Source organism: Alnus glutinosa, chromosome 13 (genome assembly GCF_958979055.1).
Source record: "Alnus glutinosa chromosome 13, dhAlnGlut1.1, whole genome shotgun sequence".
NCBI lineage: Eukaryota > Viridiplantae > Streptophyta > Magnoliopsida > Fagales > Betulaceae > Alnus > Alnus glutinosa.
This window is the reverse complement of record NC_084898.1, coordinates 1915440-1937996: the sequence shown is the minus strand read 5'-3', so window position 1 is coordinate 1937996 and position 22557 is coordinate 1915440. Positions and strand designations below refer to the sequence as shown.

Sequence of the window (22557 nt, the reverse complement as noted above, 5' to 3'; positions counted from 1 at the left end):
TGCGGATCATTTTTGTATTTTTTGTTGAGTTTTCAATAAATTCTTACTTATTAAAAAAAAAAAAAAAATAGTTGCACCAAAAGGTCTAGAAACAATGCCCACGTACAAGGGTTTTGGGAGATAACTGTTAGGCCCGACAGCCCTATTAGGCCTAACAGCTCAAATTCCTGGCCCACCAACCAATGGACCCAGATATAGGCACAAAGCTCCACACTAGATTCCATCTCTCAGGACATGCATGAGACCCATGGAATGCCATGGTTACAAATCAGCTATAAAAGGGGATAAACAACCAATAAATAATAATAATAATTCTTTTAAACTCTACTCTCTTTACTTCTCACACTACCCCCATTCGAAAATATTAACATATTAACTTCAGCGTCAGAGCTCTCACCCGCCAGCTCGCTCCAACCATCGATCAACTATTCTAACAAAAATATCTACAATTGGTAGCCCCACCTTGTAGGTAGTTGCGCAAGCTTATAGCTAGATTTGACAATTTTAACACGACTCACGAATTCGACATGAACACAACACAAAATTATAAGGTTTAGTTTTAAGTTATAACTCATTATGACCTGCCAACCCGTTTATGATACACTTATGACTTATTTATGACCCGTCAACCCATTTATGACATGTTTATGACACGACAACCTGTTTATGATACATTTATACATTTATGACACGTTTATAACTAGATTAGCTAAACGAGTTGACCTGCCAACCCGATGGGTTGACCCGACCAAATCCGAATTGCCAAGCCTACTTATAGCACTCAAATCCAATGTACCAAGACCGGCTATTGTTTATCCTAAATATTTGTAATTTCGATTTTCTCTTTGCCAAATTGCACATGACAATAGACGCTAGCAGTATAACTATAAAGACATCACGATGAGTTTTGTGAATCAACCCTTCAAGTACTAAGTTTCTGAATGAGCAAACAAATATTAACAGATTGTAAAGCCAACACTAGCCAACAATTCCATAAGATGCCACATGCAGCAATATATCTAAAACTGACTAATCAAAAGTTAGCACTTCAAAAGTAGACGCCCAATTCCAAAAGATGCCACATGCGACAATATATCTAAAACTGACTAATCAAAAGTTAGCACTTCAAAAGTGGACGCCTTCTGTCAACCTCACGGATAGTAATCATGAGGTGTGTATGGCTCCTCGATGTCATCTGTAAAATTGTTACAAATGATGTGTGAGTCCACGGCTCAGCAGTTAAAAAAAAATATTCTAACCTTTGTTGCGTGTAATGTGAGCCTCATTTCCTTCTTAAAATTCACTCCTATTGATGGTAAAGCAACTATCACAATGCATAATTTTCATAAAACATTGTTTATAAAGTGTCGTAATGTTATGCAAAGTCATACCTTTTAAAGCGAGTTTATAGGTAGTAATTAAATCAAAACCCTATTTTCCCTTGCATTTTGTTTTCTTTTGCATACATATAGTTTCATACCCCATAATATGAAGAGTGTGAAATAGTTAATAACATGTAATAATATAAAACAACACTCTAAATCACAACAGCTATATATCATAATAGCTCGTGCATATAAAACACGGGCAAGATACTCAATTCATTTCTTGGCTTTGTTAGGTGTATCACCCCTACCTAATCACCAGGGTTTGCTAGTCTTTTCTTCCCTTTTCTAGCATTAGGATGCTAAACGTACCACCCCACCGGGCTTTGTTTAGTGTATTCAACTCACAATATTACAATTTCCTTAGTAAACCACATGTTTCCTTCAAAATCTCATGTACACATAGAAAACAAGATAATAAATATGCAAGCATGATTTCAAACAATTGATAAGCACAACTCACATCCATATAAGATTGAACCCGTGATCCACCTTCATCGATAGAAGAGGAGATGTCAATTGATCCAAAAACCATAGCTAGATTTTATTTTTTTTTTTTAAAAAATAACTATATGCACCAGTAGAAATATCAAGTCTAACATTACAATATGTACATGAAAAACTAATATCTAGGCTTTGAAAAAAGTATAAGGGTGAGATGAGCTCCCAAACTGAAATATATTCGGCTTGGTTCAAACTCCCAAAGAAATAATTTAGCAAAATTAGAAGTAATTCTTTACAGCCTAAGCACATGAAGTTCCCAAAAAGCCATTTGTAATACAAAGGAAATGCAAGTCTATTCTTACCAATCCAAAATGATATTTGATTTACCAACACATGTGCACTGCTAAGTAAATGTACACACAAACATGCTCAAACATTCGAGTGCTATTCTCTTTCATTAATCTAATGACAGTATAGCGGTGCTCTTACTACAAGACCTAACATGCCTAGTTGGCATCCTCATTTCTAGTTACAGCAACCTGTAATGTAGTCACAGGTGAATTAAACAACTGAAAACCACTCCCTGGACCCCAATTAAAAGACGAATAATTAGAGTGACAATATGCAGCATTCCAACCTTCTAGGAAGAACAGGATTCAAAATATTATGAGAACATTTTATTTTTGTATAAAGCCATGAAGTATCACATTTCTGATATTTGTTGATTACTTGTACAAAATAAAAATAAAAATAAGTCCTGAATAGCAAAAGAGACACCTACCAATATTATCATAACCATCAAAATTCTCTGACCAGCCAGGTGAATCATTTCCCATCCATGATTGTTCAAATCCAGAAGGCTCATTAGCTTCTGATTGTCCAAATCCAGCAATCTCATCAGCTTCATCTGAAAATTTTCCAATCCAGAGCTTCTGGTTATTTCTCCTTATGTGCTAACACATATTGCAAAAAAATACCTACCAATATTATCATAGCCAATAAAATTCTCAGACAAGCCAGGCGTATCATTTCCCTTCCATGATTGTTCAAATCGACGAAACTCATCAGCTTTTGATTGTTCAAATTCAGCAACCTCATCAGCTTCATCTGAAATTTTTCCAATCCAGAGCTTCTGGTTATTTCTCATTTATGTGCAAACACATAACAAAAGAGACACCTACCAATATTATCATAGCCAATAAAATTCTCAGCCAAGCTAGGCGTATCATTTCCCTTCCATGATTGTTCAAATCGAAGAAGCTCATCAACTTCATCTGAAAATTTTCGAATCCAGAGCTTTTGGTTATTTCTACTTTATGTGCAAACACATCAAGTGCACCTCGGTATTACTAACACACCCCAAAATATACTACGTCTACATACCTTTATCCAGATTGGGCAAGGTCTGCATTGTCTCCACTTTACCATCTGAATTAAGCTTCCTTGTCGCGGAATGGCCCTACAAAATATGTCATCAACATAATTACAATATCAATTTTTGATTTCTTATATATATAAACAAAAAGTACAATATCAACATCGCACAGATAAACACCAAGAACGCGAGTAGTAGATACTAGGAAGTGCACAAAAAGCACAGACTGAAAAGTCAGAGCAATAAATACCTTGTTATGAAGTCCACTAGATATCCTGTGTTTTGCTTGCCTTGCAGCAGTCTCAGCTTCTTTGCTTTCTACAAAGGTCACCTGCTCCACAACAAAGTCAAATTAAGAACAGAACCAACCTACAAATCAAACATGTTATCGACCTTAAGATCACTTACTCCATCACTCCCTGTCGCTCTAGTCGTGGACGAAGTATAATATTCTCCATTGGCACTGCCATAAGTGACAGTGGAGCGATGAAAAGTGAATCTACGAGCTTGATGTTGCAACTGTATCCCCTTCGACTTGCTGTTGTCATTTCTGTACTGCACATGGATGCTATTTTTCCCTGAAATTAAGGAAGAGGGGAAAAAATGAACACTTTTTGAGGTTGGACTCCAACAATAACAATCAAAACATAGCATTACAAACAGGGGATGTCCTTCCCACTCTTAATCCTAATGGAAGAGAGAATGGGTGACCAGCTCGGAATTCTTCCAAAGACAAAGTGGGAAGCGGTCTACTTAGTAATCTAATGTGCACTAAAGATAGCACTTTTGAGGGTCTTTCCCTTTTCCTATATATTGATTAGGAAAGAAAAGAAATAGCATTACAACCAGTTAAAAGATCCACTTTACCTTCAACTTCATCTTCCCGGCCGGGCTGGCCCTGAACAAAAGCTTTACAGCCTTTACTGCTTGACCTAACATGAATCCAAGGGTTTTCTTTCTTTTCTTTATCGGTGTCTCCTTTTTTGCCTCCCTTCATTTTCCTAGTGCTATGAACCCCCTCAAAACTTGAGCCTTAGTCTGCAAAGCAAAATATATGCTGCAACCATGAGATTCAGCATTATAACCAATTAAATGACAATTATATAAAACAATATCAACAACAAAAAACATGGGTAGAAAATCTGTTTGCTAACTTCTTACCAAAATGACCATCTACGAGGATATTTTACCAACAACTAAAGAATCAAACAGCACATCATAAAAAAATTTGCATTCATCTTACTAAAAGATATTTGGAAATCCGCTAAAAATTCTAAATATCCACCCCCGGTTGCCTCCAGGTGGTCCTAACAACTTCTCCATGAATTAGTTTTTCACTATAACTGATGAGCAAGATAAAAATTTTGGAACTATAGAAGGCATCATTTAAAATAAACATTCTCAACCATCAAAGATTCAAAACTTTCTACATTAAGTTTCACTCGATCAACGTCTCAAGAAAAGGAACCTAACACCATGACGATCAATATTGTCATCCATGAATCACCCTCTGCAACAACAAATCAATCTCTAGCACAGAATCTACGCTTCCATAGGTAGAAGACATATATATCTACATATCCATAATCATATAAATACGAGTTATGTCCACCAGATAACTAAAAAATACATGGAAATCATGGAATAGCAAAAGAACATGTTATGAGCATAGACATTTCACACGCCCTATAAAATGACTCATTTTCACTGGCAACGTATGATTATACCCTTTCAAATTTTCTCATCAACCAAAAAGAACATCAAACCAAGCATAACAGAGATTACAAAACAACACATGCCCACCTTACAAGTTACAATATCTATGATGGGTCCCAATCAGAGAAGTCAATTTCTAAGATAAGAAGTCAATGAAAGGAAGAAGACAATACACGATAGAACTCCACTCTGGGTGGGAGTTAAACCACAGTTCAGATTCTACAATACACGACACACAACTTTTACTCTACTACCCATTATCTACAGAACACTACATTCACATAACCCACACACAAAATATGCACATAGCCCACGTTGTCAAACGTGGGGAACCCACTCTGTTTTATGAAGCTAAAACAGAGGAATTGGCCAAACGGTTTTTATACGTGCACCAGTCCTCCTCTGCTCATGGGACAACTCCTCTCCCACTTCTCTCTACTCCCACGTCTACGTATGCCATGTGGGTCTTCGTGTACGACGTGGCCTATCACTACCAGAAAGCAGAAGCCCAAGACTCATAAACAAAACCATAAACACCAACCCAAACCCATTGAAAGTGAGAAAGTCTCAACAAAACCATCGTAAAGACCGAAATCCCTAACAAAATCCAACAAAAATGACAGAATTTGCAACTCAGTACCGTCCGATCACCGAATTTGCACCGATTTCACAATCAAAAACACACATTTATTTGATTAAAAAAAAAAAACTTGCATAAAATAAGTACATAACTTTTTTTCAATAGAAAAAACAAACCCTAAGTGCACCACAGACAGAAAGAAAAAACCTTCGAAGGAAAATGGACGAGAATATAGAGTCAGGAAATCTTTACTCTCTATCACGAGGGCTGATTCATGCCCATCACCCCCTTTTGGCTTTTTTAATAAAAAGAAATCAAAATTTGTCCTTTGATGGTCACATCAAAGGACAAATTTTGATTTTTTTTTTTATTAAAAAGGTAAAAAGAAGTGATGGACAAATTGTTTGTCTCTCATAAATCATTTTCCCTCTAGCACTGTAGCACAGCCAAGAAATACGGTTTTATTACTGGCGGGACAGTACGTGTCTATGAATGATTGGCGGAGATAAAAGGCCGCACAGATTTTATTGGGCCAACCCGAATTGTGTAGGTCTTTAAGGCTAGGCCCAATAACGGAGTATTGTATATGAAATTTGGGTTTTTTTTTTTTTTAATGAAAGAGCATTGCAAAGTGTCCACTCCACACAAATCGGGTAATTTTGAAAAATAATTCATGTGCTTATTTCGATATTTTTTAAAAAATAGAAAATTTTGGTTAGAACTATGATGACCGCTTCAATTTATGTTTTATAATAAAAGAAATATGAATTTTTATGTGCAATGTTTTCAAATTATGTTTTGAAATAGATCGAAAGTCAACTCATTTATGGTAATTTGAAATTTTTCCTCTTGATCGCTTTTTAGTTGGATCTTAAGATTTTTCTAATGTATTTTTTTAGTTTTACTTGCTCATGTTAAGAGAAAATTGATAGACTTTAACTTGGACCATTTAATTTATGTTTTCATTTGTTTTTTTTCTCATTATATGAGAACTCAAGTTGAAGTGAACCTTCGATCATGATCTATTTTATAATGTTTCTTGAATTTAAACCATTATTTTCAAATTAAAATAATTTGGGTTTATCAACTCAGCATTTATCATATGTGATGTGCAAAGATAAGATTTTTTTTGTTTTTTTGTTTTTTTTTTTTTTAAAAAAAAATTATAATATAAACCCTAATGTATCACGTGTAATAAATACTGTGATTACAAAGCCTATATCATTTAATTTAAAATAACAAACAAGATTTGAAGAACCCTACAAAATACAGCACTTATAACATGTGGGAAAATGTTCCCTCCAATGAGGCAATGAGATTGCTGACAAGCCTAAGTTTCTTCAAATGGATTATAGAAACAGTAAGATACATATAAAAAGGAGAGAAGATGAAACAAATTATGGATTTTTCCAGTTCAATTTAAAAATAATGCCTTGCATATGAAGTTTTACACGATTTGAGAAATTTTTCGGAATAAGTGCCAGTCTATGAACACAAAACCATGGTGAAAACTAGATTTAATTGATGGGGCTAGGCTTGTGACTTGTGTGCATGGAACACAAGATGAGACTATCACGTCAGTAATTAGGGACATGTGACACTCTCAACTTGTGTCGTGTGGACACACGATAAAAACTATTCGATTTCTAGCACGCTTAAATGTACTATATTTGTAGTATAAATGATAACAAAGACCACTATGATGACATATACATAACAAAACAACATGCAGCTGTGAGTCCTTTCTCCAAACCCTAACTTCCAACTGGCATAATCAACACCTTAACAGACATCGCCCTCCAAGTTCAAAGATTCAACCACTCCTTCAAAAGATCCTGGCAATATATCTCCAACGCTGAAGTTTCTTCCACGCTGATGATTCCATTGCTGTTGTCTCTGTGCATAAAGTCCATTTGCACAGACCATGTGTTTGTAAAAAGAACTGCAACCTAATGCCCTGGTGTTGTCGTCTATTGTTATAACTGCTGGAGCACATTAAAGTCAGGCCTTGTTGGATATTCGAGACCCTGAAGTGCCGGCATCAGTCTCCGATCCTCATTTGAATATGCAGGGATTAACCAGTACTTTTTATCCGTCCCAAACACCTGAAATGAAAAAAGGAAATTCACTGTGTTACCAACCATGTGTTTTCCACGCATAGCCTCCGAAATTTTGGTTTTTGTGCAACACAAAATTCAAGTATATAAAAAGTTCCAATACAAAGTACGAAATAAATTTATCAAGGGACTGGCAAATAATTTGAAATTTGTGAAAAGAAACTGGTTTGAGAACGCAATATGAGGATTGCAATTGCTAATTATTTCAGTTTTAAAGAGTTGATGGTTTAGCAATGGGAAGCCATAACCAGCAGGGGTGTTCTAATATTGTGGCCGCTACTTTTGAGTTCATTGTCAGCCACCAATGTGGTAATGTGGTCTATCAGTCTTAGGTATACAGGGACTTGCAGCTCATTAATCTGTGATCATACAACCACGAGTATGGTTTGATGTGGTTCTTTCAGTAAAGAGAAATGCAGTCAAGAACAAAGGCATACAAAGACAGGGAACAGAGAAGGCAGGGATATGTCAACAAACAATAGGAAGTATACATGCATCCCCCCCACCCCAAAAAAAAAAGGGTGTAAAAACAAATTTCAAATACCAGGTCTTACATGTAAAAACTTAAAATAAACTCAAACATGCTGCAAGTGTGGAAGTTGTTAGAGGAAATTTACAATGAAAATACTGAGTATCGCCTGCTAAGTTTTAAGCCAAAACTTTGTATCTTTATGTTTTCATGGAGATTTAACTTGTGAAAGTGTAACCTCAAGTGCATGTAAATGAGGTTCTTTCTGGACGAAGGTTCATAAGTACTACACATCCTGACTAACCCTGGAAATGGCAACATATCCATCATTTTCCCAAAACACACAAGTACACACAAACAGAGAGAGAGAGAGAGAGAGAGAGAGAGAGAGAGAGAGAATGTAACCTGTTCAAGGTTTTTCTTCCATCCTAGGTCATAGTGCCATTGAGGAGTGTTTTTCTTCTCATATGCCTAAAAACAAGAAAACTGAGTGATCAAGAACTTTATGTGAGACATTTACGAGTACGAATCCATTGACAATTAAATGGGAAACAACGGGAAGAGTAACCAGAAAAAGGAACTACCTCAATTGTGGTGGTATTTGCCGCCACCAATGATATGTGCATAATCAGGAAGCCCAGAACACTCAGTGCAAATGATAAGTTCAAAACTGAATGGATAAAACAACAGTTACTACGAGTACTATAAGGATACAGATCATAGTTAAAGATATTATATCTTGAAGAACTTACTGAATGTGATAAAAGTGGCTGCAAGGGTGCCTGGTGTTCCAGGTATCTCACCATCAGTGAAAAACGAGACAAAATATGGCAATAATGATACGGTGACAAGAGTTGTCTCAAGAAACGTGTAAAACTGCATCAAAATTAGACAACAAAGATACCACTCAATCATACTGTCATTTCTTTTTTTCAGAAAAAACAAAATTTGTTTCATACATACCACTTAATCATGCCTTTCAATTGGTATTTAATTTCTATACAATAGAAAATTATGCTAGAGCGAAAGAGTTACATTGGAATCTAACACGATAGCCTATCAACATATAAAAGCTGCAAAAAGTTTAACACAATAGCCGATCGATACACAACTCGGTACATTGCCGAACTGCTATTACACTATCAGCATAAAGCATAAGACAATATAATAATAAAATAATTAGAGTCAAAATAAATGTGCCTAAAAGTGCTTTTGTTTCTCCTTAAGGAGAAGAAAAGATGTGCATTGAAAGTTGAAACTTCTCATAATGCACTTAAGTGGTAAGAACAACTAAAAACTGGCCAGTCGCCTTGGCAATCTATAAGAAAAAGAAGGAAATTGAAGGCTTTTGATCCAAATATTGAGAGCTTATGGTGCATGTAATATTTTGTAGCAAAGTACTCAATAACATCAAGCGGGTGCTTTATCTTAATATACAAGGGAAACTGCACTTACCCCCCTCAAGCTCACACCCAATTTGCAATCAGCCCACCAAACTTCAAAAAGTGACAATCGGTTCCTTCAAATTATCAAGCACTTTCAATTTGCCATCTCTGTTAGCACTTTCTGTTAACTTGGATGGAAAATGCATCATGTGACCCACACGTGACTCAAAGTATCTATTATAACCCTCTCTTAGAATTTTTTTTAAAAAAAAAAATGGAAGGAGACCCACCATGGGTCTCCATGGCTCCATGGCTAGGGGAAGGTTTTTTTTTAAAAATAAAATAAAATAAAAAATTCTAAGGAGCATACTTGTATTTTCACACATCTGATAGGCGGTATAATAGACAACTTTCAATCACGTATAGGTTACGTGATGCATTTTCCACCCAAGTTAACAGAAAATTCTAACCAAGATGACAAATGGAAAGTGCTAGATAGTTTGAAGGGGTCAATTGCCACTTTTTAAAGTTTGGTGAGATGATTACAAATCGGGTGTTATTTTGAATGGGGTAAGGTATAGTTTCCCCCAATATACAAGATTTAAAGGACTTCTCCTCCCCCCCCCCCTTCCCCTTGTACTTGTAAGTGTTGACCCAAACCCTTCCTCTATAATATCTTGCAGCAAAATTGTGACCGAAACCCTCTTGTTATAGACTATGTTAGGAAAAGGAAGCCATATTATTGATGCCATTAACTTTTTATGATAAGTGTACAGTTTATAACATTATAAAGCATTTGCTTTCTTTATAAATGCCTAGGTAGAAAATCCAATCCTAAGGTACTGAGGTTCACATCTAAACAAATAAACGTTGCAAATTGTTTAGACACAATGCTTTTAGATCAATGCTTAATTTTAAAAGGCATCCTTCTGACATGCCATTTCCATTGAAAATTCTTTTCCAACATTCTTATTTTCTCATTTTCCATTGTCTCACAACTTAATCTCCACATCAATTTCTACTTGTTCTACAATCCTATATTTTTCTTCTATACACTACTGTAACATGAACTACTAGTTATGATACATAATAAGCAAGAGGACGTAGAAATTGACAAGAACATCATGCAAATGATGATAATCAACAAATGAGGAAAATAAAATTCAATTGGAAATCAACAATCTTGATTCCCGTTCCCATTAATTGGCAAAGGGAACAAACCACTCATGCTAGTGCATGAGCATACTGCTACACAAAGAGACTTGAAAGATAAAGAAGTACAATCGACATACCAAGAAAAGAAAGAAGTACTTGTAGTTCAACGCCCCAACACAATTAACAACCCAAACGCAATGATGGTCCATTTTCAATATGCACCTCCCACCTGAAACAAATGCATATGTTTTTCTTCTTTACGGTTCAGTATGACAGTCCAATAAAAAAAATTTTATAGTAGTTTACTACAAAAATAAGTTTTGAAAGCAGTATTTAATGCAAAGAACTCACAAACAGAACAGTGATGGCAACGAGGTGGTTTAAATTGCTTGCACTTTCGACAGAACCGTATTCCTGGATTTGAAGGGTCCATAGTTGACTGGCTTGAGCCTAAACCCGGGCCACTATATTCTGAGGCCATCAATGGATCCATGTCTCCTTTCTCCTCGTCCATTACAGGCATCCAATTCGGAGGAACACTGCCCGGGTTTGTAACAACAACAGAAAAGTAGCTCCATAATAGCATCACCAACTACATAACAAAATCAACTTATAGAATCTTAGTACAATATATTATTTTACACCTTAATCAGTTATCATCATACCAAGTTTTGTGTTTGAAATCAGTTGAAAAGGAAAAAAATGGCACCTTTCTTTTTTCCTTCAAGAACCTCAACTAACACTTGCTCCCCATAATAAAATTGGTTGCATGGCATAAAAGCAGCAAAGAAATGTCACTTTTTCCAGCTCGTTGAGAATTAAAATTCCTTATAACTAAAGATATCAAGTTCACAATAAATCCAAATTTAAAAAGAAACTACAAAAGAAAATAAAATATGTATTAATAACTTTCACAAACTAATTTCTTTTGCTGCCGAGGTTAGGGAACATATAGGAAATGAGAATGAAATTTAACCTTCCATTAACTCTACTACTGTTTTAGTGTCTACGATTTTCTTTGCTTTTCTTTCATTTTCTAATTGACCAAACAATATCAAATCATAACCTCCAACAAAATCTTGTTGCTTAGACAAAAGGGTGCCTATATAGCTGAACTAATAACCAATTGAAGAGGTACAGGAAGTAGAAAATACCAAGGAATGGAACAAGAGCAGGACAGCGAAAGCGATGAGCGAATTCAGAAGGCCGCCATGGAAGAGAGCTGGGCCGTAATTGGCTATGACCATGGTGTAATAGGAGAGGCCGGCTACGGCAAGGACCAGTACGATCATGATGGACCCGAGCACACGCAGGGCCGAACAGAACTTGAACACGTTACACGCCATTGCTGCTTCGGACCTTTGCATATGTTGCACCAGACAGAGATTGAAATTGCTGAGGGAATTGTAAATCTATTGCTTTTTTAGTTTAATAGTTGAGATTGGAATTCTATCTGTGACCTGGGATTTTGGATTCAGACCCAAACGTTGCCCAATCTCATGACCTAGCCACTTGACTCACTTTAGGGCTAGGCCCTATTCGAGCCGATCCGAGTCGAGTATCGAATATTTAGGTTTTACTCATTTAATTTTATTTCGAACATAAGTTGAGCTCGAATTTATTACCAAGTTATTTATTTTGTTCAAATTTAACTCGTTTAATTTTATTTCGAACACGAGTCGAGCTTAATCTTATCATGAGCTGTTCAATTAATTTATTCATTTTTTATATAAAGTAAATAGTATGATTGTTTACATTTTTGTAAATTCATATTAGTCATTAATTAATTAAATATTGTTAAAATCTTAGGGTTAAATACTTCTTTGCCCTATGTGATTTAAAAACTTTACTTTTTACCTCCTCAATTTTCATTTTCTTAATAGGTGGTACATGTGCTATGAAAAAAGATGAAAATTATACATCTATCAATTTTTTCGTTCAAAATTGACGGATTTCCACGTCAGCAACATGTGGCACCATTAAAACTGCGACATGTGGCTGCCAATTTTTTTTTTTTTTTTTTAATTTTGAGCCTTTTAAAAAAAAAAAAAACGTAGGGGTGGCTCACACGAGGGTGGTTCGGCCACCCCCAAGGGCCAAAGTGAAAATAATAATAATTATGTTTTGACCCTTGAGGGTGGCCGAACCACCCCTGAAAATGGCCTTGGGGGTAGCCGAACTACCCCCAAAAAATGGCCTTGGGGGTGGCTTCGCCACCTTCTTGGCCAAAATGGGGGTGGCCGGCCACATGGCTGAGCCACCCCTACATTTTTTTTTAAAAAAAAAAAGGCTCAAAATTAAATTTTTTTTTTTTAAAAAAAAAAAAAAATGGCAGCCACGTGTTGCAATTTTAATTGTGCCACGTGTCGTTGACGTGGATATCCGTAAGTTTTGGACTGAAAAATTGACAGATGTACCATTTTCATCTTTACCCATCGTTCAGGTACCACCTATGAAGAAAATGAAAACTGATGAGGCAAAAAATAATGTTTTCAAACCATAAGAGGCAAAGAGGTATTTAAGCCAAAATTTTATCATTTGAGTTCATTAAATAAATTAACTTGAATCTCAAATAATATAATCGTTTATATATATGTATATAAATTCATTATGCACATACACAAATTACGCGTGTGCATGTACACATATAACCACACAGACTCACAAACACACTCATGTACATATAGATATATAAAATTAAACTCACATCATTAATTCAAGTTATATCTATCATATTAGAAAGATAATTTCTTTTTATTTAAGTGTTCTTATTACAAAATTAAAATAATACGATTTTTTTTTTTTTGTAAAAATGAAGTTATACGAGTTGACTCGAGTGTATATTATTTAATATTCGAACATATTATTGTGTTCACGAACAGCTTATTTATTATTTAAATCGAGACCGAATCGAGTTTAACAGAACTGAATCAAGCCGAGTTTACGAGCGACTGGACTCATCTTACACCTCTACTTCAGGCCGAGTTTTCACGTACTCCAACAAATGTCCTAGACATCTAGTTCACCCAACAAAGTCATAAATAGCAGTATACACATATATGGCCAAAGCTTGAGCCCTTTATTTTTCTAAATTATAAATTATTTTATGTGGTTTAAAAAATATTTAAGAAGTTGTTAGGTAGGGTAAACTAACAATGTAGTTTATGTAGTTAAATTTTGTCAAAATACTTGACAGATTTTGTTAGTATGCAATGTCATCTCTAATAGAATAATGACATGTGTCACTTTTAATAATATATATATAAACATAAAAACTTTTTTTAAAAAAAAAAATAAAAAAAGGAAAAGAAGAACCCCCCGTTTGAGCAATTTATTGTAATTATAATCGATCAAATTTGATTGATTTGTTTGTAATCAGATTTGATGGTAATAAAATCACATTGATTGATTACCATGCTTATCTATCCAAACCCTTCTATAAATAGGAGTCTATTGTATTGTGAAAATATCAAGCAATAAGAGTAACAATGTAGCCTTTTAGGCTTTACTCTGTGGACATAGGTCATAGACCGAGCCACGTAAAATCTCTTGTTCTTATTTAATTATTTCCACATTTTATCTTTAGTTTTCTATTCAATTATGTTTTCTATCATGGTATCAGAGCTATAGATTAACGCCAATGATTGATCTAATATTTCTATGAATTTTTTCGTTTTTTTGTATTTCATTTTTATCTTGATAGTCAATATTTTGCCGATCTCCTCGCCATAAATCTTGCATAGTATCTGACAAAAAAAAATAAAAAAAAATAAAAAAGATTTGGTTGTCTTTCTCGTACAACACTTGTGGTTTGCTTGGGTCTTGTTCAAAGAGTACAATTGTACAAATGCTGTACTAGGTTGCTCAAGAAGGCTAAGGAATTGTCGGTTTTGTGCGACACCGAGGTTGCAATCGTCATTTTCTTTAGCACAGGGAAGCTTTACCAATTTTCCAGCTCTATATCCGATTCATGTTCTGTGAAATATTGAGTGAAGAATTGAGTGCGAAAGAAACTAAGGAATATTTCTCATTGGTATTTCATCGAGCAGGTTACAAACACATATAAGAAATAATGCTATACAAGGAAAATGGAAAGAATACAGCCGCAGAGAATAGAAATGGCAAATAACTTAAAAGAATTTATACAGCTCGTTCTAACAAACTAACAAAAAAAAAAGCTTTTACAATCTTTTAGCCAGAGCATCTTATGGACGCATGCATATCCATGTAAGCAGCTAAGAATGAAGACAGTTGTACAAAGGAATTCATATGCCCAGCTGAGGTGTATTCGCAATACTCCCCCTCAAGATGAATATATATTGACTATATTCCTTGGAAAGCAAGTCTTCTAAAGGAGCTCTGCCAAGAGCTTTAGTAAAAATATCAACAAGTTGATGCTGAGTAGTAATGTACATTGTTTGAAGTAAATTTTATCACGAACAAGGTGGCAATTGATATCGATATGCTTAGTAATCTCTTGAAAAGCAGGATTAGCTGCAATGTGGAGAGCAGCCTTGTTGTAACAGAATAAAAGAGCTGGTTGAGAATGAGGAATGTGAAAATCACGAAGAAGAGAAAATAACCAAGTGAGTTCACAAGAACAAGCTGCCATGGGCCGATATTCTGCTTCAGCCGAGGAACGAGAAACAGTGTGTTGTTTCTTGGATTTCCAAAAAACAAGAGCATCTCCAATAAAAACACAAAATCCAGTAATAGACAGTTGAGAATCAGAACAAGCAACCCAATCACTATCACAGAAGGCTTTAATCTTAAGATCTGAAGAAACAGGATAAAAGAGGCCTTGTCTTGGAGAACCTTTAAGATAACATAGAAGCCGAGAAGCAACAGCCATGTGTGGTTGCCGAGGACTGTGCATGAACTAATTGAGAACTTGAACAGAAAAGGAAATGTTAGGCCGAGTGATGGTTAAGTAAATTAACTTTCCTATCAATCGACGGTATGAAGTAGGATCAGGGAGAAGATCACCATCATCCCTGTAAGTATACATAATCCATAACTTTGAAGTGCTCTTGATCATAACTGTAATTAGTCATAAATCATAACTTTAAAATGTTCTTAATCATAACTGTAATTTATGCACAAAATTCTTGAATAATAACATATGAGTAATAAAAGCTTGACATTAAAATCACGTAAGTAAATACTTCGTAAAATTTCCTAACACTTTCTCAAAAGATTTGTAATAAAATCTTATTGAGGTTTTTCGGTGTTGTATCCCCTTACCTGGATTATCCATTAGCATGAGAGTCGACCTTCTACCTAAATAAATTGAAAGAAGAAGCTTAGAAGAATATTTTGAAATTTGAAGCCTACAACTTAACTAAAATAAACATAACACATAACAAGAGGTCTCCAAATTGTATTATCCATCAATATTCATAAGTCCATTTTACTACTTAGTGACTAATTCATCAACGCTCTACGAAATTTTAATATGAACTCATGTGGCCTATCCCGCAGAAATTCCCCAAAACAACAGTTCCCTTGAATTAATTAATCCTTAATCCGAAACATCATATCCAAACAAACCAATATTAAGTTGAAATCATTAAAATTTATGGCAACATAATAGGACCTTATCCAAAACATAAACACCATCCGATCATCAAGAGAGAACTCAATTCTTATCAATTTGTCCAAAACATGATAAATCCTCAAGCCGTTAAGCAGAAACTCAATGCCCTAAAAATCATCTAACGATAAATCGTAAATAGAACAAAAACAACATTCTCAGGCAAACCTAGAATTTATTCTCAAATTAACCAATAGATCAATAATTTTCAATATATTGAAACCCAAACAAAATTTTCCATAAACGAGATTTCAACCCAATCAGTCACTAACCAAAAGTCTTTCATAAAACTTCTCTGTAAAATCATTTAGAAAGATTATCACCAATTCACAACATAACCAGAACAGGGAACACATCACAACACCAAAACACTACAAATACCCATTTAAAACAGAACAGTACCCGATTGCCCAAAATCCCCATTCGGTCAAACCTTTAGTCCAAAAACAGGGAAACACACAAGCAAAACCTACGACCTACAATACACAGTCAAAACAGGAGAGTCTACCCAGGCCATCGATCACTCAACTCAGTACACATAACCTGAAAACTACTCTACAATCCATAATCGGTTCAAACACCCAACCAAACATCAACCCATAATTACGGCCCTCCACAAAAATTTCCAACAGTAATTCACTTCCATTTAAAGGAAATCACTAATTTCTAGTACTAATATCCAAACATAAATTAATACACCAAATCTTCCAAAATTTACAACCCAAAGACAAAATACCCATTTTGTTGTTCCTCCAAATCAACATAAAATTTTCCTTCTTGATACCCCATCAGTTTTCTAAAAATTAAATTCTTCAAAAGAAAATCTACCAAAATTTGTGGTGCCCATTTTAAAACATGGAAGAAAACAACTGAAATACACGATCGGAGCTCCTCCCGGGTTACGGCTCAATGGGTCGCGGGTCTTCCTCCGGGTTTCACCAAAAATTGTGTCGCCGGCGTCGACCCAGCTCACCCACCGGAAGATCGAGTCCGATCTTCTTCTCCTTTGGCTCCCTTTCTCTCTCCTCTCATCTCTCTATCTCTATTCTCTCTCTCTGTTCTTGTCTTGGTAAAAGAACAGAAGAAGAAAAAAAAAGAAAAAAAAAAGAAGAAGGAAGAAGATGAAGAAAAGAAAGAAGAGAAGAAGAAGACAACTTGCTGTGCATGTTGTGAGATTTTTATTTTTTTATTTTTTATTATTAATATATTGTGTCTAATAAAATATGGAGCATTACAAATTTAGTTTCTTTGGTGTTGGAATCATTGCGCGCGATTCGCAGGGACAGGTCTCGGTAGCTCGTAGCCTAACACTTAGTAGACATGCCAATCCACTTGTTGCAGAGACCGTACCTGGGCTACTTTATACGCTGTTATGCTCAGTGAAGATTTAGGTTTGCTTGACATCATACTAGATGCTCAGCAGGTAGTGAAGGAGATCAATTCAGACTTCCCTTCTCTGAGCAGAATTTGACACGCTCATACTAAAGGTATTAAGTCAAAACTGAACTCCTTTCGCTCCTCTACCATTCTTCATGTGACAATGGAGGCTTATTTTGCTGCTCATGCTCTAGCAAAAAGAGTTGTGTTTAATGTTTTGTATTCAATATGGGTAGAGGAAACTTCACCTTATATCTCTGACATTGTATTTTTGACATTGTTTTTTGTACGGGAGTCTCTACAACCCTGATCATTGACTTTAGGGTCCCTGTTTTATTTATAAATATGGTTTATTTTTTTATTTTTTATTAAAAAAAATAATGCTTTAAACGATGCATAAGTTTAAACTTTAAACGGTGCGTTTTAACATCTTGCTGATTAAGTCGAAGTCGCTAAAAGAGAAACCTAAAAATTTGTTACTTCTCTTGACTCTCGTGAAGAATAACAGTGTCGTCAAAGCTAATTGTGTGGACAGTTTAAGCTCGAGAACCACAATTAATTAACAATTGAGCAGGCTAATGAGGCCAGGCAAACAAATTGTCAAAAAAATTGCAGCCAAATTTCGTTCTCAAGGAAGCGAATCAGCAAATGAAATATATCTAGCTATTTTTCATGGGAGGTGTGAAAAGACGATGCTCAGGTTTTTTATTTGGCCCTTATTTTATTTTATTTTATAATTTCTATTTCATGGTAATCAAACCCCCACAATTCCAATATTTGTGTACAATTAACTCGTAAATATAGTCAGTAATGAAACTAAAGGGGGGCGATGGCCCCAGCCCCTCCAGCAAAAAAAATTGTCAAAAATGCTTTTCTTTTTTTACTTTTTTTTTTTTTTTTTTTTTAGCTTCTAATTTTGTTAAAAAAGAAAAAAAAAAAAAGAAAAAAAAAAAAAAAAAAAAAACACATTTTAGGTTTTATTTTTCAACTTTGGCCCCTTAAAAAAAAAATAACTACAGTCTAGACCCTCCTAAAATTAACTTTTTAATTCCATCCCTGGCCCCAGTACTGAAAAATAAGGTCTCGTTTGGTTTGCGGATTAGACCCATAGAAAGGAATAGCTATTCCTACGGAATAGCTATTCCTTTGTTTGGTTGTATATTATTTAAGGGAATAGTTATTTCCACGGAATAGCTATTCCCTTACGAAGAGGAATAGGTATTCCACTCAAAAAGGAGTGGAATACCTATTCCTTTCCTGTGGGAATAAATAAAATTCGTCTTTTGCCCAAAAACCTCAACCCTCTCAACACCCAAGTCTCTTATCCCTCTCTCTCTGTTTCTCAACTCATGGTGTGTTTGGATACGAAATTTTGACAATAAAATATAATTCTGATTCTACTTTTTTCAAAAATAAATCATATTTTATTCAACTTTTTTTAAAAAACAAATTATATTTTATTCAACTTTTTATAAACAAATCATATTTTATTCAATTTTTTCTAAAAAGTAAAATCTCAAAATTCGCAAACAAAATAAGAATTTAATTCTGATTTCAAAAATTCATCACTTAAATGCACCATCAGTATCTCTCTCCATCTCTGTAATTATATTCTCATCCTCCTCTCTCTGTTTCTCAACCAACTTAATTTGTTGTGGGGTAGTCTTTCTTTCTTTTCTTTTTTTCCTTTTTTTTTTTTCCTCCTCCTATGAGTTAGCCTACAGAATGCACTTAGACATAGCAAAACGAGTACCTCTTAATATTGGGGGGACTCCAATTGTCTTGTGAAGGTTTGAGAAAAACTTTGTAAGCAAAGAACGAATGTTTGTTGTTGAAAAATAAATAAAAAATAATAAAATAAAAAGGGTTTTGTAGATGATTTATTTTTTTTTTTATGATGATTATGTTTTTTTTTTTTTTTTCTTATAAATCATTTTACTTTGTAAGCAAAGAATGAATGTTTGTTGTTGGAAAACAAATAAAAAAGAATAAAATAAAAAGGGCTTTGCAGATGATCTATTTTATTTTATTTTATTTATTTTTTTATTTTTTTATGATGGTGATATGATGATTATGTCTGTGTGTGTGTGTGTGTGTGTTTTTTTTTTTTCCCTTATAAATCATTTTGTAGCGTAATTGTATATGAAAAAAAAAAAAAAGAAGCCATGAACTCTATGAAATTAAAAAAAAACAAAAAAAAAACAAAAAAATGTCATAGTATGATTGTTTATGTTTCTTAAATAAAGAAAAAAAAAATGTCCTTAAGAATATAAATTATATTTGTATTATAAGGGTGTTTTAGGAAATTTGATTATAATATGATTCCATTCACCAATGTATTGCACTGTACCAAACAAAATAATACATATGCAATGTTCTATTCCACCGTTACAACCAAACAAAAGAATAGGAATAGTTATTCCATTCCACCTTCATCTATTCCCATGAATAGTTATTCATTTTCCTAATGGAATAGACATTCCACAAACCAAACGAGGCCTAAATAATGAATTTAAATGGTAAGGAGAAAAGTCCCTATAAGCCACGGGGCGGAATAAGGTCCCATTGACAAGCCGTCGAGGAGTAAGGCCCCAACAAGTAAGATAGTAAAATAAGCTTGTGATTGCTTTCTTGCTTTAGATGTACTTTTATATATATATATATATATATATATATATATATATATATGTTTAGCGCGCGGTCGTGCAATGTGGAACACACGCGCGTGTGTGTATAGTTAAGATTATACGTATAGCAAAAGAAAATGATAAAGAAAATATAATTGGATTTTTATTATGTATTATTAAGTAAGTCTATGATGCTTATTTTATCGGCTATGTTTTACATGAAAAACATCTTTATAAAAATGTATATAACTGTTATTGTAATAGCATGCAAAACTATTGTCGAGGATAAATTCCACTCAACCAGATCCAAGGAGGAGATAGACATTTAGCAACTACTTCAGAGAAATCAAGTATCAGTTATCTCAGTAAATTGAGATAGAACTTATGGTCCAATCAGATAAAAAGAATGATCAGATCAAAAGTCTAAGAAGATATCAGATTAGAAGTCTAATAAAGGATCAGAGTCTAATGAGAACTCTAACAGCAGTTCTAGATCGACAAGGAGCATGAATTCTAATCCAATTCTAGATTTAGGCCCATACCCCAGGTATAAATTAAGACTCAATTTTTATGTACAAAGCATTATTTTCTTACAGAAGCTAATTTAGGCATCGGAGCGGGATCCCCGGAAGGGTCCAGAAGAACGTGCAGATTCACACCATACCGAAAACTGTATCAACAACTATCTTTTAAGATAATGATTATAATAAAGGTCAATAATTTTTATACTTAAATTATGGACTCAATAATATATCTGTCTATGTAATTAATTGTGGTAACCACCGCAATTACATAGATATTGATGCTGCTGAAGAGATTGGCATAGTTCCATGTTCAAGCTTGGAATATAATTAAGTTTGTTTTCGAAGTGCTCATATATTTCCAGCTTAAGATAATGATGATTTAACAATCATATATATATGGATATATAGTAGCATGCCATTGCCCAGAGCCATTAGTGCATTAAGGCGCGCTCAAGGTTTGCAAGGGATTAGAGCATGCCTGGCGTTTCTTTGCCTTTAAAAAAAAATCGTAAAATCAAACACAAAGTGGAATACTTCAGGAAGTTTTAGTCAATATTATTTAATTAAAATATTTTATTCAAACACATGCAACACATTTCATCTTTAATTGCTTATCTTATTATAAGAACATAAACAGAAAGGCCATTTTGCTGGAGACGAACCAGAGTTATTCAAGGCCCAAACTCTTTCTCTTCTCATTAGAATCTGCAAAAAAGAAATTAATCAAAATATTAAGTACTTATTGTTTTTTCAAATAACAAAACTAGCTAATATTTTTTTACTTACGTTGAGCAATCAATCTGGCTGTGAGAGAAGGGTGGCAGTTTTATGGACACTCGACACTTCTTGGGGAGAGAAGCAACGACTGAATTATCAACAGGAAATTTGGCTCCTTGCTTAAGGCACACACATATCGCCTGCCGATCTCTCTTGGAGTGAAAGTACGAGCCAATGTACTTGAGACCATTGCAGCAAGAACTCGATGGCTGGTCCTCCCTTTTTGTTAGGAAAGGAACGCAAGGATGCATTTCATTCATTACGTTTTTGCATGAGGGTGCAGCCATGGCTGAACCAGAAACCAGTAAGAGCACAATGGCGACTAAGACGACCCTGGCTAGGTGAATCATGGTTGGCATGGCCTAAAAAATTTCAAACTAAGTTGATTGATTGATAATGTGTTTGATGTTGTGAAGAGAGAAGTGGTTTATATAGGGGTGTACTTGTTAAAGCATGTCATTCACTTCGTTCAATAATCACAGAAGATGGAGATTCACGTTGATTTCCTTTGCATTAATCACGCATAGTTGCAGAACAGCCCATGTCCTTATTTTCATGCTTAATATAATCCATGCCAGACTTGCCAGTCTCGGACTTTCCTGGTCTCAACAATAGATAGAAGTATGCTATAGTTGGAAATCTTTTCCAAGATTTTTCTTTTTAATTTCTTTGTTGTACTATGAACACGTCTCTTTCATGTTTTCACCAGAGTTTCTCCAATTTCTTTTAGTACTTACATGTTCTTGTTTGCATCCATGGAAGTTTTGTTTTCAATAGAATAATGATTATTGTTGAGGCTTTCATGCCAAAAGATGAATTCCATGTAATAGGTTTGTTACTATCATACCTCCCTTATTCATGTATGCTCTTTTGTTAAATTTCTGTTATAGTATTAATTAAAAAAATAAATTCATACACATAGTTTTTTTATTGTTTTAACCTTTTAGAATGACGGGTGATTTATGACCTATTTGGGATTGTGTTAGAAAGCTTAAAAAAATACTTTTAGTACCTAAAATTCTATGACAAACAA

At 34.5% G+C, this 22557-nt stretch overlaps 3 protein-coding genes across 10 annotated transcripts; all 3 read right to left on the bottom strand.

Moving 5' to 3' along the window:
- Positions 1-930: 930 nt before the first annotated feature.
- On the bottom strand, positions 931-5808 carry LOC133853681 (uncharacterized). Of its 7 annotated transcripts, none has more exons than XM_062289680.1 (9): positions 5753-5808; positions 4072-4242; positions 3613-3782; positions 3455-3535; positions 3213-3288; positions 3011-3103; positions 2811-2936; positions 2611-2736; positions 931-1195 (listed from the first exon to the last, which is right to left on the bottom strand). In XM_062289680.1, exons 2-9 carry the CDS (start codon positions 4199-4201, stop codon positions 1152-1154), a joined length of 846 nt encoding a protein of 281 aa, XP_062145664.1. In that variant the 5' UTR covers positions 4202-4242; positions 5753-5808; the 3' UTR covers positions 931-1151. The 7 variants fall into 7 exon arrangements, with proteins under 7 accessions (XP_062145664.1, XP_062145661.1, XP_062145662.1 ...); XM_062289677.1 differs by having other exon boundaries at positions 5708-5802; XM_062289678.1 differs by having other exon boundaries at positions 5677-5790.
- A 1080-nt stretch (positions 5809-6888) lies between these two features.
- Positions 6889-12145, bottom strand: LOC133855018 (probable protein S-acyltransferase 14). 2 transcript variants are annotated; one of them, XM_062291306.1, is made up of 7 exons: positions 11781-12142; positions 10978-11218; positions 10764-10855; positions 8839-8962; positions 8671-8756; positions 8492-8557; positions 6889-7605 (listed from the first exon to the last, which is right to left on the bottom strand). In XM_062291306.1, the coding sequence occupies exons 1-7, from the start codon at positions 11991-11993 to the stop codon at positions 7477-7479; spliced, it is 951 nt and encodes a 316-aa protein (XP_062147290.1). In that variant the 5' UTR covers positions 11994-12142; the 3' UTR covers positions 6889-7476. The 2 variants fall into 2 exon arrangements, 1 of the variants encoding a protein (XP_062147290.1); XR_009896910.1 differs by having other exon boundaries at positions 7571-7605; positions 8492-8572; positions 11781-12145.
- A 9300-nt stretch (positions 12146-21445) lies between these two features.
- On the bottom strand, positions 21446-21883 carry LOC133854553 (non-specific lipid-transfer protein A-like). The gene is made up of 2 exons (XM_062290788.1): positions 21534-21883; positions 21446-21452 (listed from the first exon to the last, which is right to left on the bottom strand). The coding sequence occupies exons 1-2, from the start codon at positions 21881-21883 to the stop codon at positions 21446-21448; spliced, it is 357 nt and encodes a 118-aa protein (XP_062146772.1).
- Between the last annotated feature and the right edge of the window lie 674 nt (positions 21884-22557).

Bases quoted from the DNA above. Each gene is read 5' to 3' on its own strand.
- LOC133853681 (XM_062289680.1), bottom strand. From the start codon at position 4,201: ATGAAGGGAGGCAAAAAAGGAGACACCGATAAAGAAAAGAAAGAAAAC. The intron at 3,289-3,454 runs GTATTTATTGCT...CATATTTTGTAG, and splicing joins CTAGTGGACTTCATAACAAG to GGCCATTCCGCGACAAGGAA. The intron at 2,937-3,010 runs GTAGGTGTCTCT...GAAAAATTTCAG, and splicing joins TATTGGCTATGATAATATTG to ATGAAGCTGATGAGGTTGCT.
- LOC133855018 (XM_062291306.1), bottom strand. From the start codon at position 11,993: ATGCAAAGGTCCGAAGCAGCAATGGCGTGTAACGTGTTCAAGTTCTGT. The intron at 8,963-10,763 runs GTATGTCGATTG...ATTTTGATGCAG, and splicing joins AGTACTTCTTTCTTTTCTTG to TTTTACACGTTTCTTGAGAC. The intron at 8,757-8,838 runs GTAAGTTCTTCA...TTATCCATTCAG, and splicing joins AGCCACTTTTATCACATTCA to TTTTGAACTTATCATTTGCA.
- LOC133854553 (XM_062290788.1), bottom strand. From the start codon at position 21,883: ATGCCAACCATGATTCACCTAGCCAGGGTCGTCTTAGTCGCCATTGTG.